We start from the raw sequence: 20,021 nt of genomic DNA on the forward strand, positions 1-20,021 counted from the left end.
GTTACTATTTTTAGGGCATTGTAAATAAGAACATATAAACCTGAGTTACAAACAATGCCCAGTGGCAGTCATATTAGATACCAGTAGTTTAGCAGTTCTGTGAGGTGTAGGAGAATTTTGAAAGCACATGCTGTAAAACTACTTGTCTTAAAAAGTAGTGTTTGGCATATATGCTCATTCAGAATTTAGGACAAAAAATACTCTGTTTAATTTTTCAAAACTCAGTTTCCATTTTAAAATTTGTGACATTATGAACTTCAAGTCAGTATGTATTGTTTCTAGAGTTACTGGATTCAACACTCTAGAAGTTAATGTATTAAGAAACTGATAGTATATGTAGAAATAAAATATTAATATAGAACACTTCCTCTGGTCTCATACCTAAATACAATGAATATAAACAAAGACAGTTCTTGTTGTTGTTGTTTTTTTTAATTTTTAAATTCAATTATTTACTCTTTTCCCTTACAGATTGCAGATTTTGGTTTATCAAAATGGCGTATGATGTCCCTCTCACAATCACGAACTAGTAAATCTTCACCAGAAGGAGGGACAATTATCTATATGCCACCTGAGAACTACGAACCTGGACAAAAATCAAGGGCCAGTGTCAAGCATGATATATATAGGTATAATATGTTATTTTTGGTCAGAGTTAACCTTGTCCAAAAACAAGATTAATGAGAATTTTGAAGCTACATTTTAATTTAAATTTTTTTAAGATTTTATTTATTTGAAAGAGAGAGCATGAGAGGGAGGAGAGGCAGAGGGAGAGTGATAAGCAGACTCCCCAATGAGCAGGGAGCTGGATGTGGGGCTCCATCCCAGGACCCTGGGATCATGACCTGAGCTGAAGGCAGACGCTTAACAGACTGAGCCACCCAGGTGCCCCGAAGCTACATTTTAAAGTGTGATTTTTAGTCTTCTCTCATAAGTGTGGTGAAAATAGAGACCACAGTCGTTAATATTTTTAAAATTAAAGATGCCTTGCTTTAAGCCATTTTTACATCCTTGAAAAGAATTTAAAGTATATATTATTGTTCTGTCAATTTATAATATAGTACTAAAAGGTTATTATCTGGGCGCCTGGGTGGCTCAGTTGTTAAGCATCTGCCTTCAGCTCAGGTCATGATCCCAGGGTCCTGGGATGGAGTCCCACATCGGGCTCCCTGCTCGGCGGGAAGCCTGCTTCTCCCTCTCCCACTCCCCCTGCTTGTGTTCCTGCTCTCGCTGTCTCTCTCTCTGTCAAATAAATAAAATCTTAAAAATAAAAAAAAATAAAAGGTTATTATCTTATGTGACATTGATGGAGGAGGGAGGGAAACAGTGTGGTTAGCACTTAACACTACCAAAGGAGATAGTACTTAGGCCAGAAAAAAGTCAATAGAATAGAGCTACATGAGATCATCTTTTTTATTGCTCTTTATTTTGTGTGAATAATAGAATCATGTAACTAGAGGTCATTAAAAGTCATCCACAACAAGTTATCCTTACCTTTAACTCCAAATTTTTATTACAGTAATTTGTTAATTTTTCAAATTAGATTAATTCCCTTTCAGAACAAAACTGTATATAAACACATCATTTTTATTATATATGGTGATTCTTTATGTAGCATTTCACTACCTTATTACTTGCAAAAATGATATCTCCACAGTCAGCTTTTAAAATCAGTACTATTTTAGTTTATTGTGCATAGTTAGTTTATAATGTCCTGTATGTATATTTTTATCTTAAAAAGCTATGCAGTGATCACATGGGAAGTCTTAACCAGAAAACAGCCTTTTGAAGGTAAGTGTACTTTCACTTCCTTATTCTAGACGACAGCATGTTGGTAGGGCATATTCAGAACTATCTAAATAAAGCCCATCTTATTTTAAATCTGCCTACCATTCATTTTTTGGAAAACACACTATAAAAACAATTTATCAATTCTGAATCCACTGTATATTAAAAACTGTACTGGATTAAGGGTCAGAAAAATGTAGATTCTGATTCTTGTTCTGACAATAATTAGCTCTGTAATCAAGCCACTAAATCTCTTGAGTCTTCATTTCTTTTTAATTTGCAAGATGAAAATTTTGAATTTTATTTCTAAGATTCATTCCAGCTCTAAAACTCTTTATTTGAAAATTTAATTAGTGCTCCTTCTATAACTTTGAAAAATAATTTTTAAGTTTTCTGATAACATTGTCCATTTCTTTATTTTGAGGATTGTATGGGTCAGCTATCTGTGTAACAACCTCAGAATCTCAGTAGCTTACAAAATAAGTGTATGTTTCTCATTCACATTAGGTGTGAGTGGCCATTTTTGGCTGTGCTAGGTTCCACTCAGTTCTGCCGAGCTCTGCTCTATTCATGTTCCATTGGCCAAATCAGGTGACCAAGCTTAAAATTAATGTGGTGAGGTGAGGCTGTAAATACGACAGGAGGCAGACGAGTCTGTCACTGGCTGGGATATATATGTGTATATATATGTTTTTAACAGAAAGGGGGGTAATGCATTATTCCTATGATTTTAAGTTTCCCTCATTTTCATTTGGTTGACTTTAGAATGTATTTAATTAGTGTATTAAATCATAATATATTTCTAATGAATGAAATATATTTGTTTTGACAGAAGTCACCAATCCTTTACAGATCATGTATAGTGTATCACAAGGACATCGACCTAACACTAACGAAGAAAGTTTGCCACTTGATATACCTCATCGAGCACTTATGATCTCTCTAATAGAAAGTGGATGGGCGCAAAATCCAGATGAAAGACCATCTTTCTTAAGTGAGTGTACAGTTTTAGTCTGGACCTTTTGAATTACAAAAACAGTGAATATACTGTGAATAAAATATTCCTTGAAAAATTACACAAGTTAGATGGCAAGCTTAAAGTTGTTTTTTGTTTTGTTTTTTGTTTTTAATTCAGTTGCTGTTTTTATTTTATGAGATGAGATTGGAGAGATAAGGAGGGGCTTTGGCTACCATTAAAAGGCTAGAAATTTATTCCAAGTACAATGGAACAACATTAAAGTGTGTTTTGTATGGAAATGACATCTAATTTAAGTTTTGGAGAGATCACTCTTGTTGCTGTGTGGAAAATTGACTGGAGAAGGGTAGGCATGGAAGCAAAGAGACCACCTAGGAGACTCTAGCAAGAGTTTATTAAGGTGCTAATCCATGATAGACAAATTAGATAGAATTAAGATTTATTTCAAAGGTAGAACGGATCATCATCTAAATGTAAACACAGGAGAAAGTTTTTATGATCTTGTCTTAATCAAAGAGCTCTTATATATGACATCAAAAACAAGATCCATGAAAAAATGATAATTGAGCTTTGAAAAAACTGAAAATTTTTGCACTTCAAAAGATGCTGTTAAGAAAAAGTGAAAAGATAAGCCACAGACTGGGGAATCATCTTTCTAACTAAAAAAGCAATGAAATATATTTTTTATTCAAAATTTGTGTCCAATGCTCATTAGTACTATATTTAAAAAAATCAAAAGTTGCTTGTAATGGATTCACATTTTATTTCTTATTTCCCAGAGCTATGTGGGAGGATATATATCTCCTTTGTCCCCAGTGCCACTTCCAACTATTCATTTCTTTTCCATTCTCTAAAAATTCCAACTTCTCTGCAGATCATACCATTAGGCATACTTACTTCTCTACAGACTTCGTGTTTTTTCCCTATTGTTCTTTAAAGACTTTTGCTGAATACTTAAAGGAGCCTTCTGCAGATCACAGAGCTCTCTCTCTGTATGTCTCCCCTCTCTGGTACTGCCCTATGAACTCTCTCTGCCTTGGTCTACCCAGACTTTCAGCCCCATCTCTTCAATTAAGTTTCCACTCAATTGAGAAGTGAGGCTCCACCTCACTTCCCTCTTAAGCTGCAGCTAGAAACTCTCAACACAGTAAGCGTGGGCAGTCATAAGGCTCACCTGATTTGTTTGCCATCTCAGTGATCACTGTCCTTTGTTGCCTGGTATCTAGTATCTTGAAAACCACTGTTTCATGTATTTTGTCTGGCTTTTTTGGTTGTTTTAGGCAGAGTGGCAAATCAAACCCTGTTGCTCCATCTTGGCCAGAAGTGGGAGTTATTTATTGGTTTCTCTTTAAATTAATGGCCAGGGCACCTAGGTGGCTCAGTTGGTTAAGTGTTAAGTATCTGCCTTCAGCTCAGGTCATGATCCCTGGGTCCTAGGATTGGTGCTTGGGGCTCCCTGATAAGTGGGGAGTCTGCTTCTTCCTCTGCCCCTCCCCCTGCTCATGCATGTTCTCTCTCTCCTCTCAAATAAATAAATAAAATCTTTAAAATTAATTAATTAATGGCCAAAATTGGACACTAAACACTACTTAGCAATTCTGTTATGCTTCTCAAATACATGTACTATTCCATTTTCATAGATCAACTGTTCTAAAGGTGTGGTACAAGGGCCCCTGGGGTGGTTGGTCCCTGAGACTTTCAGAAGAATTCACAAAATCAAAACTCTTTTCACCAAAATAATAAATACTAAGATTTTTTTTTTTAATTCTCATTCTCTCATGAGTATATAGTGGATTTTTCCAAAGGCTAAATGAGGTATGATGGTTTCATTGCTCCAACAAATAATGGAATGTGTTCTCACATATATATTCTGATGTCTTAAATTTTTCTCAGTTTTAATTTGTAATATAGTAAATATCAATAGATATGACACAAACGTACAAAAGCTATTTTGGATAGTCAATAATTTTGAAGAATCCTGAGACCTAAAAGTTTGAGAATTGCTTCCTTATATCAGTGATCATCTTGTACTATTGTAGGAGATACCTAAGGCCCATCCATTCTTTATGTTCCCAAAGTGAAGATGAAATCCATTTCAGTCCCTAAGAAGGAAAGTATAGAAAGAACATTTCCAGCTTTTATGTGCCCCTCAGCACTCTTCCTCAGACTTACCTCATTTGCTAATTTTGGAGAAAAACTGAGCATGCTTATCTGGTTCCTTCTCAGTTTTTTTCCTTCTTTTAGAAGTCAGCCTGTCTAAAGGATGCATACATTTTCTGCTCCCCCATATGGAAGTAGATGAGGCCTGTGGCTGAGTAAAGCTGTGAACTCTTTCCAAGCCCATTGGCTACAGATCTAAAGGTAAATTCTCCAATTATCTTTATCAGTAATAAAGGTTGATACTTTGATCATCATTTATCATTATCCCGTGGCTTTTCTTGATAGATTCTGAGCTTAGGAAAAGAAGACAGTGGTTAATACCTTAGCCTCCCTTCTTAAACCTCTGGCACTTCATGCTCCATCTTTCCTTTGAGCTGATCATCTGTTCTCACACTACATTAAGAAAAGAGAAACCATGAGAGAGCACTACTACCTCATAGATCCACTACCAGATCTACAATCTTAGTTGTACTTGTATCCATTTTTCCTGCCTTATCTCTTTTACAGGGGAAAAAAGTATCCATATACTTAGACAAATGTAAACGTATCACTTGTGCTCTGAATACCATCCCCAAGCCCTCTCCAGTTTCTTTTCCTTTATATTCTTGCTCTACTCTTGCAGTGCCAATTTCAGTCTGTCTACTGGATCATTCAGCTATCACACAGATATATTCCATTATTATCCCCTATTTTTATATAGGAAAAAAAACTCGACTTCATGTGTTGACTTCAGGTACCACCTCATGTTTTGGCTCCCATTCAAATCTAAACACCTTGTAGGAATTGTCCATACTTGTCGTCTCTGCTTCTTTCCCTGTAACTCAGTTTTTAACAAACTTGTATCAGTCTTCTGTTTTCATATCTCTACTAAAGCTACATTGTTGGGGTTACCAAGGATGGCAGTGTTAGAAAATCCTGCTTACCTTACTTGGCTTCGTGGCAGATTAGACATGACTAATTAGCTGTTCCTTCCTTGGAACTTTCTTTCTGGCAGCTTCAAGACACCAGAGGCTACACAATTTAGTATCCTCTCTTCCTCAATCTCTTTCTCTTCCTCTACTCAATTTCGAACTGTTGGAACGCCTCAGAGCTCTACCATGGGCCCTTTACTGTCTGTGTCCTATGTATATTCACCCCCTGGATAATCCAGTCCAGACCATGGCTTTATATACCATCCATATGTTAGCGATGCTCAGTTTTATATCTGGAGCCCTGGCCTCTCCTTTCAGCAATAAATTCATATATTATTGTAGTAGTTGTAGTAGTAATTATGATTATTTCCATTTGTTGGCTATTATGAATAATGCTGCTATGGCTGTTCATATGCAAGTCTGTGTGTGAACATGTTTTCATTTCTCTTAGATTGCTATCAGTGAGTTGAATTGCTGGGTTGTATGGTAAATTTATCTTTCATTTTTAAGAAACTCCTAAATGTTTTCCAAAATGGCTGCATCATGTTACATTCCCATTCTTAAATGTGGTTATTTGTCTTATTATTGTCAGAGTTCTTTATATATTCTAGATATAAGTCCTTTAGCAGATACATGATGTGAAAAAATGTCCTCCCAGTCTGGGGCTTGTCTTTTCATTTTTCTTAATAGCAGCTTTTTGAAGTGCAAAAGCTTTCAATTGTTTTGAAGTGCATTTATCAAAATTCGTTATGGATCCTGTTTTTAACGTCATATCTAAAAATTCTTTGCCTAACCCAAGGTCATGAAGATTTTCTCCTATATTTACATTTAAGTGCATGATCCATTTCAGGTTAATTCTATGTATGATTTTAGGAAGAGTATAAATTTGTCTTTTTTTATGTGGCTGTCCAGCTGTCCTAGCACCATTTGTTGAAAAGATGATCCTTTTCCTGTTGAATTGCCTCCGCAACTTTGTCAAAAAGCAACTGACCATAACTATAAGGGTTTATTTTTAGACTCTCAAGTGTATTCCATGATGTATATTTCTATCTTTATGCATATAATAAAGACTCTTAAGAGGGTTAAATGTCATCAGTTTGGGGAAAAATTGACTTAGGGCCTTCTCAGTGAAATATTAGCATTTATATTTTGCAGTTTAATGATTAGAGCAATCTGAACTCAATTTTTTTTTTTCTTATTTAGAATGCTTAATAGAACTTGAACCAGTTCTGAGGACATTTGAAGAGATAAATTTTCTTGAAGCTGTTATTCAGCTAAAGAAAACAAAGGTAAATTGCTAAATGAAATAGTAGAAATTGAATTTAAAACAATCATATATTATTCATGGAGATTTTCAGCTTAGTTTAATTTAGTTATTATCTATATATTTTTCACACATATAGGCTACAGTTTAACAGAGACTATGAATACTGTTTTCTCTGTCACCAAAGAGCTTTTCCATTTCATTCAAATGCCACTTCTAGATTTCAGAGGCATTTCCAGAACTCCCATATATGAAATGTAAGCTTAAAACGTGTAATGACTGCCTGTTATGTACAATGAATGCCCTAAATCACTAGGGTTTTTTACCCTGTATTTCTTAACCTAAAGTTTTAGTATATAGAGAGTAATAGAAGTCTGGGTTCTTACACTTCTTTTTATTCAGTGTTCTTGGGCTTTTTTTGAGATTTATTGCCAAGTTAAGCTATAGAATTGTATTAATAATTGAAGCCAAAATGTATAGTTTTAATGCTTTATTTTATTTTGTTTTGTTTTCCCACTCAAAAACTCTATTATATAAATCAAAGTAACAGTTGATATGAATTACTTAGAACAATTGTCTTATTTACTCATTCTGGCATTTGTAGATTAGAACAATTGAAGGGACCTATTACTGCAAGGTTTTCTTAATATTATCAAAATTTGTTTAAAAAGCAACTACAGGGGCACCTGGGTGGCTCAGTCGGTTAAGCATCTGCCTTCGGCTCAGGTCATGATCCCAGCGTCCTGGGATCGAGTCCTGCATCACTTCTCCTTTTCCCTCTGCCTGCAGCTCCCTCTGCTTGTGCTCTCTCTCTGTCAAATAAATATATAATATCTTTTAAAAATAAATAAATAAATAAATATAAAAAGCAACTACAGTCCTTTAGGGACAAAGTAAGCATAGTTGAATACTTGCTGAGTTTCATTAAATTGCATCTGAGATATAATAATAAAAAAAATCAGTTATTAACCAAAGTCTTGAGTTGTAAACAAGCATAGTCTACAGTTTATGTATCATTAAATGACATTGATTGCCTCTTGCAGTTTGCTGTATCTTTTGACATAACCTTTAGTTTAAGAGGGAAATGCATGAAGAAACAGCCACCTTTAGCCAAACTAAAAATTGATGGTGGCAGTATTAGTGCCTGTGTTTTAAGGAACTAGAGAACTGTGTTTCCATTCTTTTGATAACTTTTCACTGACCTCCCTGCTTCTGAGTAGGTACAGTCTTTTCTAGAACATTCCAATCTCTCCACTTCTTAGTAGCTATAAACTTCTGTAATATATATATATATATATATATTTTTTTTTTTTTTGCTTTATCTTTTCAGTTCTCTTTTCTCTCCTTACAACTTTCTCTTCTTCTGCCAAGCAAAGGTGGATAGAAGAATTTGTTCTCTTGGTTATAAAGTGGAAGAGAACCATTCCAGTTCTTTTTTTTTTTTTTTTTTTGTCCCCAAACAACTTAAACACTAGGATCTGTATTTTTTTCACTTTTTTAAATTTTAATTCAATTAATTAACATAATGTATTATTGGTTTCAGAGGTGCAGGTCTGTGATTCATCAGTCTTATATAATACCCAGTACTCATTACATCACATGCCTTCCTTGATGTCCATCATCCAGTTACCCCATTGCCTCACCCCTCTCGCCTGCAGCAACCCTCAGTGTGTTTCCTATGATTAAGAGTCTCTTACGGTTTGTCTCCCTTTCTGGTTTCTTCTTGTTTTATTTTTTCCTCTCTTCCCTATGGTCCTCTGCCTTGTTTCTCAAATTCTACATATCAGTGAGATCATATGATAATTGTCTTTCTCTGATTGACTTATTTTGCTTAGCATAATACCTTCTAGCTCCATCTACATCATTGCAAAACACTATGATCTATATTTAAAACTGTTAATTTTTTAGGAGAAATTTAGGCTTTTTATATAAAATAAAGTACATATTTTCAAATACCTGAATACCATTTAATAATAGCATTGCTAAATTACTAAAACATTACTTTCTTTGTTGTTCTTAAGTAGCTCTATTGTTTTTACTCAGAATTTTAGTATTTTTTTCTATTTAAAAATATTCTTTATCAATTCTGTGAAACTGGTAGGGGAAGAATATCGTCTCTATTTATGGATAAGACACTGAGGTATAGGAAAGTTACACAACACTCTACACAGCTAGCTAATGGCAGGGCCAAGAGTAGAATACAAATTTAATAAGATTTTTCATCAGGAAACTTCTGGGGGCACCTGGGTGGCTCAGTCAGTTAAGCTCCTGACTCTTGATTTTGGCTCAGGTTGTGATCCCAGGATCATGAGATCAAGCCCCACATCAGGCTTCGCACTCAATGCAGAGTTTGCTCCAGGTTCTCTCCCTCTCCCTCTGCCCCTCCTACTTAAGCATGCACGCATGCTCGCTCTCTCGCAAATAAATAAATAAATAAAATCTTTAAAAAAAAAAAAAAAAGGAAAGAAATTTCTGAAAACCCAGGGCTCCTGGGTGGCTCAGTCAGTTAAGCATCCGCCTTCGGCTCAGGTCATGATCCCAGAGTCCTGAGATCAAGCTGGCATCAGGCTTCCTGCTCAGCGGGGAGCCTGCTTCTCCCTCTCCCTCTGCTCTTACTGCCCCCCACCCTTGCCATGCTCTCTTTCAAATAAATAGATAAAATCTTTTTTAAAAAGAAAGGAAAAGAGGGAGGGAGAGGAAGAGAGGGAGGGATTTCTGAAAACAAAGACCACCAGTTAGGGTGACTTGTTTTGTTTGATGTTCCTACATTTTTTCCAGTTCTTTGAACCAGGTCCCATAAATCATGTTTTCAAAGATAGCCTTTCCTATATCTTAAAAAGTAAAAACTGAACCAAAAGAAGTTTTTCCTTAATATTACATTTCATTTCTTTCTCAGGGTTGATTTACTAGTTCATAAATAATATGAATTATCATAACATCAGTTATGAGAAATGATGTTATTAATTCAAGGATATTGCATTCTCAGAAATGTTTCAATAAATTTAAAAAAACAGAAAAACTTATATAACAGAGACAGATCCAAAGAATAATTCTAAAGGTTCACATAAAAAGGTATTTAACAAATGCTCATTGGACTGCTTTGTGCAAAGTACTATGCTAGGTGGATTATATATACAGATGAATAGTGGTTTTTTCTTCTAAAATTCCTTACCCGTGTAATGGAGCAGGCAGTCATATAAGTATGAATATGGAGGGCTGGTGTAGTACCCACCAATTTCTAAAGTTCTGTAGAGCAGTTGACATTATGTTGGTTTGGAGAAGAGAAGCATACTACAGGCTTGTTTTTTAAAATCACTCACTAGTGATGGCAGCTAATCCAACTGGTTTATAGAGGTGGGAGTAAATCACTAAATGATTTTAATACAGAGGTTTAGCATATAAATAAATCATCTGCTTAATAGCTAACATGTACTGAATGCTTACTAAGTAATCTTAGGACTTTTTTTGTTTATAATCCTCCTTACAATAATCCTGCAAAATAGGTATTCTTATCTCCAGTTTACAGAACGGTAAACTGAGAGTAAGTCTCATGCCTAAAATCCAATAGTTAAGTATCCTGGGATTCTAAACCAGACCTGACTGGCTACATGATCCCCATCATTCCATTAGGACACTCTGTATCCTTTACTTTAGCCCTCAGTTTCTTATCTGTAAAACGAAAATAATACTTGTACTTACCAGCACAGTGCCTAAAATACAGTAAATACTTAAAAATTATGATAGATACATAGATACATATACTTACACAAATTGAAATTTATTAAGTACCTAGTTTATACCTTCTGTTCATTATCTCACTTAATCTCTTAAACAATCCGGCATGTAGGTATTAGTCCATCTTTTTTTTTTTTTTTTTAGATTTTATTTATTTATTAGAGAGAAAGCAAGAGAGAGAGAGAGAGCACGAGTTGGGTGGGGGGGCAGAGGGAAAGGGAGGAATAGACTCCCAGCTGGGCAGGGAGCTCAACACGGGGCTCCGTCCCAAGACCCTGGAATCAGGACCTGAACTGAAGGCAGATGCTTAACCAACTGAGCTACCCAGGCATCCCCAGTATTAGTACATCTTTAAAGATAAATTTGCTCGGGGCGCCTGGGTGGCTCAGTCGTTAAGCGTCTGCCTTCGGCTCAGGTCATGATTCCAGGTCCTGGGATCGAGCCCCGCATCGGGCTCCCTGCTCGGCGGGAAGCCTGCTTCTCCCTCTCCCACTCCCCCTGCTTGTGTTCCCTCTCTCGCTGTCTCTCTCTCTGTCAAATAAATAAAATTAAAAAAATAATAATAATAAAGATAAATTTGCTCAAGGTAACCAAATGATATGAGGCAGGATTCAAAGTCTGTTTCTCTAGTTATTACCTTTAGGTTTTATGTTTATATCCTCAAATGATTTAACTTTACTTTCCAGTGATTTTGTATAAACATATAAAGTATGTTAAGCAGATTGTATTTTACTCACATAATTTCCTAATCACCTTCAACTAAAGGACATATATGCATTCATTCCAGTTAAAGAGTGCCTCAAGCACTGTTCACTTATGTGACAAGAAGAAAATGGAGTCATCTCTGAACATACCTGTAACTCATGGACCACAGGAGGTAAAAAAATTATGTTGATAAACTCAAAATATGAGAAGAAAATGAAAAATCATTTAGTCTTAATTCCTTCCTTTATATGTGGGAAGCTAAAACCCCAGGAGATTTTAAGATTTATTAGGTAGCCGATGGCAATCTCCATTTCAGACTCCAACACTCCTAATTTTCACGCCACTGTTCATTTCATTGAATCATATATAGTCCTTGCTTCTTTGTTTGCCATTAACTTTAGTCCCTGTAATTGTTTCATATAATGAATGGTGTTCCAATGTGTCCATAGGCAAATCATTGATTACATTTTTACCATTATATTTATGCCTTCTTATCCAAATGTAAACTAGCTATAATACTGCTTTGTCCTTACCTCTTACAATGATTAATGAAAGGCAAAATGCCATTTCTGTGGCTATCTAAAAGGAAAGATTTCTTTAGTAGCATTCATTCATATTTCAAATTAATAATTTCTCCTAAGAATATATAAGATTCGTTTTATATATGTGTTTCTTTAATTTTATAAGGTATAAATTGTAATAGTTTTTATTCTTTTTTATAGTAAACTAAAATCAAGAACTATTCAGAAATTAAAGCTATTTAACTTTAAAATGATTTTCTATTAACCTAAATCATTTATCTTCTATTTACTTTAGGAATCGTGTGGATCCCCTCAACCCCATGAAAGTAGTGATTCTAGTAGAGCCTCAAAGTCCCTGTCAGCATCTCCAGACAATGATTTTTTATCTAGTATGTAAATTTTTCAGTCAGTATTACTTGCAGGTTTTCCATTTTTTTTAAGATCATATTATTGGTAAGCAGTCATGGTTTGTATGGAACACAGCTTTCATCTGTAGCCATAACTCATTTTTTAAAAGTGTTAGAATCTTAAGTTGTGAAAATAGTAGTGGGATGTTCCATAAATACATTAAAATATTGAATGCATTGTGTTCAACTTTGTGAAATATATTTAAAAAAATACTTTCTAAGAGAAGAGAAATGTTTCTGAGTAACCATAGTATGAGATAGAAAGTGATGTATTGTAAAGGAGATACAATGTAGAGCTATGGTAATACACTGGAAAAGTAACATTTTTTATAAAGCATTTCACAACAACCTTGTGAGGGAGATATTCCTCATTTTACAGATTTTTAAAATCAAGACTTCCTGGATCACATAGTTAGTAGCTGGCAAATCCAAGACTTGAAGCCAGGTCTTTTGATAAATATTTTCATGTCACTCCACTACACCATGTTGTCATCATGAAGAAATTGTTTCTGACTGAAGGTTGGACCTATAGTTATAAAGATGGGCATTCCAGGCAAAAGGAACAACATAGAGGCACAGAAGCAAGAAAACACAGAGAACAGTGAGTAGTTGGTTTTAGCTGGTAAAGAGGATGAATGAAAGGAGATAAAAGATCAATAGGGTGGAGTCATATCATCACAAATTCTAACACTTGGCGGAGCTATTTGGGCTTTTTCACTTGGGTAGGGAGCAACTATTGCAGATATTTGAGCAAGGGTGTGACATGATAAAAATTTTTTGCTTTAGGAAGATTCGTCCTGGCTGGAATATGTATGGAAGGAAAAGGAGAATGCAGATGGGGAAACCAATTAGTAGACTGTTAGTCTGTTACTGTAATATACATGAGAGGTTATGAGACCTGATCCAGAATACAAGAAGGGAGAAATGATGAGAGAAATGTTATAGAGGACACACTGAAGGAGTTTATAGAATTCTACTTGTAGGAAGGAAGAGAGAAAAAAAGAGCGAACAAGTTGTCAAGCCTGGTGACTGGGAGAACATTGATGCTATTAACAGAAATAGTTGAAATAGGTTTTAGAGTTAGATGAATAATTAAGTTTTTAATTTTTTTTTCAAATTTGAGGTGCTTAGCAGTGCATATGAGGTTGATGTCTAGTGGACTGTTGAAAATGTAAGACTAAGGCTCAGTGAAGACAGGAAATTTAATTATATAGATTTTGGAAGAGAGGTGACAGTTGAGACCCTGAGGTTGAATAGGATTACCGAGGAAGAGTGTAGAAAGACACATATCATAAATAGATTTAGAAGACACATTTAAAGTACAGAAGAAGAAGAAGACACAGAAGAAATATGGGATTATGTGAAGAAGTAAAATTTCATGATTTATAGTTTATATAAAACTGACAAGCCAGACAGAAGTGTGGTAAAAACATTCATTATAAACGCATTTTTGTTCTAAAATATATTTACTTGTGGAATTAGGTTTATGAACCAGCTTTAATAACAGTGAAAATTTAAACACATTGAATACTATCCTCTGTGTGACCCAAATGTTGATATTTTAGCTAATAGGAATAGCTAAGGACTATCCTACCCCTAATGAAGATACTGTGTTTTGTAGGAAAAACTCAAGACTTTTCTACGCTGTGTCACTATCCAGTAAATCACAGTTGCAATAGTAACATTTCTGCAGCTCAAAAGGGGACATTTTGTGATTACAAGACCACCCTATGCTCTTTAACAGTAATAAATCCAGTCCCAGCTGAGGGAAACTCAGGTAAATATTTAGCACTTTGTAAATGATGCTGTTTATCTCGCAACTATATGTTCAGTATATTTGCCATGCAATAAGTTTTATTTGTCTTTATTTCTTCAACATGATAAATATATACCTTCTTAAGTAGGAAAGTACTTCCAATCCTAGGAGATAAGAGTGCTAACATGTAATAATAGGCCCACATGGTATTCCATGAACATCTAACATCTGTGTAGGGAGGGAGTGCTAAAAGGAGGTGTGACTTAATATGTTACTAAAGGTAAAGTTATTTTTGTTTATTTAAAAATATGCAGATATCCTTTATATTAAAAAATATATATCTATAAGATAGATTGGGTTTTGCCCCCGTGGATTTATAGTATATAAAAAGGCTTTTTCTGGGAAGGGAACTGGAGTGTTTCCTGAAAATTAGCAGCATCCTCCAAAATACTTGTATTCCATATTAGCATAATCGTAGAAAATTAGGGGTTTTATTCCTTATTACTTCTTTGTTCATCCAATGTTACTCATAGCTGTTTACCTGTCCTCACTCATTTGTCATGCCTTGCTCTTCTGCAGTACGATCACAGCCTGGCATAGCCCAACAGTGGATCCAGAGTAAAAGGGAAGACATTGTGAGCCAGATGACAGAAGCTTGCCTTAACCAGTCACTAGACGCTCTTCTGTCCAGGGACTTGATCATGAAGGAGGACTATGAACTCATTAGTACCAAACCTACAAGAACCTCAAAAGTCAGACAGTTACTGGACACCACTGACATCCAAGGAGAAGAATTTGCCAAAGTTATAGTACAGAAGTTGAAAGATAACAAGCAAATGGGTCTTCAGCCTTACCCAGAAATACTTGTGGTTTCTCGATCACAATCTTTAAATTTATTTCAAAATAAAAGCTTATAAGGGACTCTTTTTCAAGAAGAAAAGTCATTCTATAAAAGGGTATTTTATTTTTCTGTTGCCTTTATCTTATCGGCTTTATAAAATCCACATGAGTATTAGAAGCATTAATGAAGTTTCTTCTTCAGGTAAATATTAGTCTTCTTCCATGACATTATAGTATTTTTTAAAATTAATATATTAGAAAGTCTGCATTTTGCTACAGAGTTCAATTGTCTGTCTCTTTGGTTAATTGAAATTATTTTTTAAATGTAATAATTATATTCTTGTATATAACAATGTCTTAAGGTATGATGCATTTCTCATGGAAGCCATTTTCATATTCATTTTCTTTGTGGGTTATTTATTACTTGTCTAAGATGCAGTTTGGCTTTTGGAAATGTAGCCTTTATACTTAAATTAGAGCTAGTACAGCATTTCTAACCTATAGTGCCAGGTTCAAATCCTCACCAAAAGGTTGTTCATTAAACTTTGTTATCCAGATTACAGTTTTAAATCCTATTCATTGAATTCTTCTTTAAAAAAAAAAATGTTTCAAAGGTAAAATGACACAAAGTCTATGGAGAAAAAATTAATCTTTCACTATATGTTTCTACCCTCATTTCTAACCTCAACTAGCAACCAAGGTGACCAAAAATTAACAGCACACTGTTTATCCTTCTATGCCCTTCTTCCTACTCGTATGTATACATTCACGTGGGAAAGGGTCTTTCATTAATATTATTATAATACATCATATTACAACCTAATTTTTGCACTCAATAGTACATCATGTACAGCCTTCCAGATCATGAATAAATCTAACTCATTCTTTTTAATTGCTGCATAATGTCAAGGCTGCTTTTTTATTTTTTTAACTTATTCACCAAGTTTAGCCAAAACAATATAGTGTGAGTAATTTTTTTAATAGCTTATGTCACTAAGTGAAAATTTACAAGGCATAATCCCCCTTCTGAAAATGTTTATTAATAATGTCAGCAAAAAGTATGATGCAGGATAAATTCTAAACAAACTTTCAAGAAGCACCAGATGCACAGTATGAAAAAAGAAGGAGAAGGAGATTGGGGCAATTAAATATTTTATTAAAATTGTAAAATAAGTATTTTAATCTCCATTTGGAGCTTGACATTAACCTGTGGCACCTTATTACTCTGAGAAATACGGAAATTAGTAGGGAAAAATAGAAACCAATTAAGTATATGAGTGATCTATTATATCTCTTATTTTTAAGGTGTTAGGATAAAGATTTAACTTGAGAAATAAGTTGAGAAGATGGGATTGTTTTAGGTTGTACATAGACACAGCACTAAATAACATTTAAGTCAAATAGTAAGGAAGTTCTTTTCAGTTCTTCCTTGAGCCTTCTAATTAAGTAAAGGAGAATGTCACAGTCGTGCTGTCATCTTTTAATTCCCTTGTTAAGAAAAAGAAGAGGCTTCAGAACTTCAGAAACAATATTTAGCGGGCACCTGTGTGACTCAGTCATTAAGCATCTGCCTTCGGCTCAGGTCACAATCCCAGGGTCCTGGGATCAAGTCCCACATCAGGCTCCTTGCTCAGTGGGAAGCCTGCTTCTCCCTCTCCCACTCCCCTTCCCCCCTGCTTGTTCTCTTTCTCTCTCTCAAATAAATAAATAAAATTCTTTAAAAAAATATTTAGCAAGAATTTTGTAGTTTTTTAAATTGTATTTTATTTGAAAATGACCTACATATGACAAGTGGTACTGATTTTGTATTTATAATGTTTCATTTTATAATATTCAAATAAAAAGACAAGCAGAAATACTAAATTGTGATATAGGAAATACATGAGTGTGACAGCAAACATAGAAGTAGTGGAAGGATGACATTAAGATTGTCACTCAAGGAAGGGACCTAATAATCTATAATTATCCGGTTTTTTTTTTAACTAGATAGTACTAGATGATCTGAAAATGTCATTCTTTGCAGTGTATTTTAAAAGAGTTTTACCCATAAGTGTAGTCCACAGAGCAGCTGCATTAACATCACCTGGAGCTTGTGAGAAATGCAGCCTCATGGCCCCTATCTCAAACCTGAATCAATCCCAGGTAGGAAGGTTTAGAAATCTGTTTTAACAAACCATCCAGGCCATTATGTGTGCTAAAGTTTGAGACTCTGGTTTTTTTTGTTTGCTTTTTTTACTGTGATTTTTTTTTTTTTTTTTTTTTGTAGTTGTCACCTTGGCCTTTTTTTTTTTTTTTTTTTTTATGTTATGTTAGTCACCATACAGTACTTCATTAGTTTTTGATGTAGTGTTCCATGATGAAGGGGGGGAAATTAGAGGGGAAGATGAACCATGAGAGACTATGGACTCTGGGGAAACAAACTGAGGGTTTCAGAGGGGAGGGGGTGGGGGGGATGGGTTGACCAGTGATGGGTATTAAGGAGGGCACGTACTGCATGGAGCACAGGGTGTTACACGCAAACAGTGAGACTCTTTAAGAAATGCAATAGAATTATGCATAAAATAATTTCCCTTTAGTTTCACAAATCTGTTTTCCTTATGTCCATTTGCCACATTTGTCTTCAGGATATATAGTCTCAGAACTGAGGTTTGATTAGTAAATTTAACTTTTTTTCTTTTTGCATCTGCTTGAATTCCCAAAACAATTATAGACATGTTTTACATTTTGGAAAAATCATTTAAACATGATAATCTGATCAGTAGATTGAATCTACCACTCAGCTTTTTAAAGAAGTACTTAAGAACGGGACAAACACTCAAATTATGACAGCAGAAGAGCAGAGCTGATGTGGGACAAGACAAGAAGCAAGAATAAATTTGCTGAAAGTTATACTAAAGAAATTGACATCACTATGAAAGACTGGGCTGTGGCAGTGGCAGTATCCAGCAGTGGGGGCTGGTTTTTATCTTCTTCCTCTGTCATTAATTCTCTGCTCACCCTCCCCCACCCCAAATACTCAATTTCCTAATTTACGAAGAAAAATTATCAATTGGGAGAACAGAAGAATCAGTAATCTTTCATGTTAAGCCATCCTCACAAACATGTCATTGGCTTCAGAAATGTGTTTCTTCTCTACAATCTCCACTCCCATCTCTCAGAACCCAGTTCCCAATCTCCTGCTTTTCCACCCCTTCTCCCCTGGACCCTTTCTTTTTTTTTTTTCAATGTCAAACACCCAGATTTCTTTTAAAAACAAAATTCCTTTGCTTGACTTGTCTGTACCTTCTCATCCTTTTCCTGGAAAATTATGCTGCCTTTACTCTTGTTGCCAATTTCATTCTTAATCTTTTAAGATTTTTAAAGGGACACTCAGGTGGCTCAGTCAGTTAAGCATCCAACTTGATTTCAGCTCAGGTCATGATCTGAGAGTCCTGGAATCAAGCCCTGCATCAGGCTCCAAGCCTGGCAAGGAGTCTGCTTGAAGATTCTTTCTCTCTCCCTCTGCCACCCCCCTGCTCTCTCTCTCTCTAAAATAAATTAGTAAATATTTAGAGAGAGAGAGAAAGCACAAGCAGGGGGAGGAGCAGAGGAAAAAAATCCTCAAGCAGACTCCCTGACCAGCTCAGAGCCTGATGCAGGGCTCAATTCCAGGACTCTGAGATCATAACCGATCCAAAATCAAGAGCTGAATGCTTAACTGACTGAGCCACCCAGGTGTCCCTAATCTTTTAAGTTGTTTTTTTTTTTTAAGATTTTATTTTTATTTTTGTGAGAGAGAGAGAGAATGTGCATGCATGAGCAGGGGAGAGGGGCAGAGGGAGAAGCAGACTCCCCACTGAGCAGGGAGCCTGATGTGGGACTCGATCCCAGGACCCTGGAATCATAACCTGAGCCAAAGGCAGACACTCAACAGACTGAGCCACCCAGGCGCCCCACTTTTAAAATTTGATGTCATAGAATTAATGAATCTCTAGGTTGAAAGGAATAATTATACATGGTTATGCCTCAAATTCCTCAAATAAACACATTAGATATACAAATATCTCAGGATCAAAAACTTCTATTAATGTTGGAGGAGGCTATTACCTATTCAGGTCATGTTCTTCATGTCTAGACAGTTCTGTCAGTTCTTTCCTACATTGATTTAAAAATCTATTTCCCTAGTGTATGTATCTATCGGTCCTGGTTCCAAACATTGGGATAGTCTATATAGAGTACATCTATTCCCTCCCCCACATGACAGCCCTTTATAATATTTCCAGATAACTTCTATTCCTGAGGACTTTTGTTTTTACTTTGAAATAATCCCTTCTTCCTTCAGTTGCTATTTAAGAGGTATGTTCTGTATTTCTTTGAAAGTATGGTACCCATAACTGCATGTGATAACTTTTAATCCATTTAGGTCTTGTCAGCACAGTTGGGATATCTCTTCTCTTGAAAGTAATATATTAAAAGCCTATTTTTTAACAATGACATGACATTGCTTAGTTGATATTTAACTAAAATGAGCTAAAAATCCTCTGTCTTTTGTAACTATGCTGTTTTGCCTTATCTCTCCTTTTTTATACTCAAAGTTGGGTTGGGTTTTTAGTCCATATATAACACTATGCCTTTATCCCTCTTAATTTTTCTAAAATTTTTCTAAATTCATTCTAATTCCAGCAGTGCACTCAGTATGGTTTTGATTCCTAAATCTGGCATCTCCCAGCTTGTCATCCACAAACTTGACAAAGTTTCCTTTTGTAATTTCATCCAAGTTACTAATTAAAATTTTGAATGGTACTGGGCTAAGGAAAAGTCTGCAAAATGCCACAGGCTTGCTCCCTTCAACATGACAAATCTCAACTAATCATCACTATTAAGGTACAACCATGTACCTATTCACTAATGAACATAACTGAAATATTCTTAAAGTGTTACACGATATCATAAAAGACTACGTAATCTACAAGTTTAAC

At 35.2% G+C, this 20,021-nt stretch overlaps 1 protein-coding gene across 6 annotated transcripts in view; it reads left to right on the forward strand.

Annotated features, from left to right (window-relative positions):
• The window catches only part of RIPK2 (receptor interacting serine/threonine kinase 2), a 43,640-nt gene that overhangs the window by 14,588 nt on the left and 9,031 nt on the right, over positions 1–20,021 (forward strand). For 4 of the 6 annotated variants that reach the window (XR_004680472.1, XR_004680471.1, XR_004680470.1 and 1 more), the window contains exons 4-11: positions 472–629; positions 1,742–1,791; positions 2,621–2,782; positions 7,039–7,124; positions 11,622–11,711; positions 12,356–12,449; positions 14,089–14,244; positions 14,803–15,265. Coding sequence is in view for 1 of the 6 variants with exons in the window: in XM_035011486.1 (XP_034867377.1) it covers positions 472–629; positions 1,742–1,791; positions 2,621–2,782; positions 7,039–7,124; positions 11,622–11,711; positions 12,356–12,449; positions 14,089–14,244; positions 14,803–15,140 (1,134 nt within the window). In the remaining 5 variants the exon portion in view is untranslated. Of the gene's footprint in view, positions 1–471; positions 630–1,741; positions 1,792–2,620; positions 2,783–7,038; positions 7,125–11,621; positions 11,712–12,355; positions 12,450–14,088; positions 14,245–14,802; positions 16,549–19,325 lie in introns of those variants that run through there. The other 2 variants (XR_004680473.1, XM_035011486.1) reach the window with 2 other exon arrangements.

This window comes from Mirounga leonina, unplaced genomic scaffold (genome assembly GCF_011800145.1).
Source record: "Mirounga leonina isolate KUSES-001 unplaced genomic scaffold, KU_Mleo_1.0 Mir_165, whole genome shotgun sequence".
NCBI classification, from domain to species: domain Eukaryota; kingdom Metazoa; phylum Chordata; class Mammalia; order Carnivora; family Phocidae; genus Mirounga; species Mirounga leonina.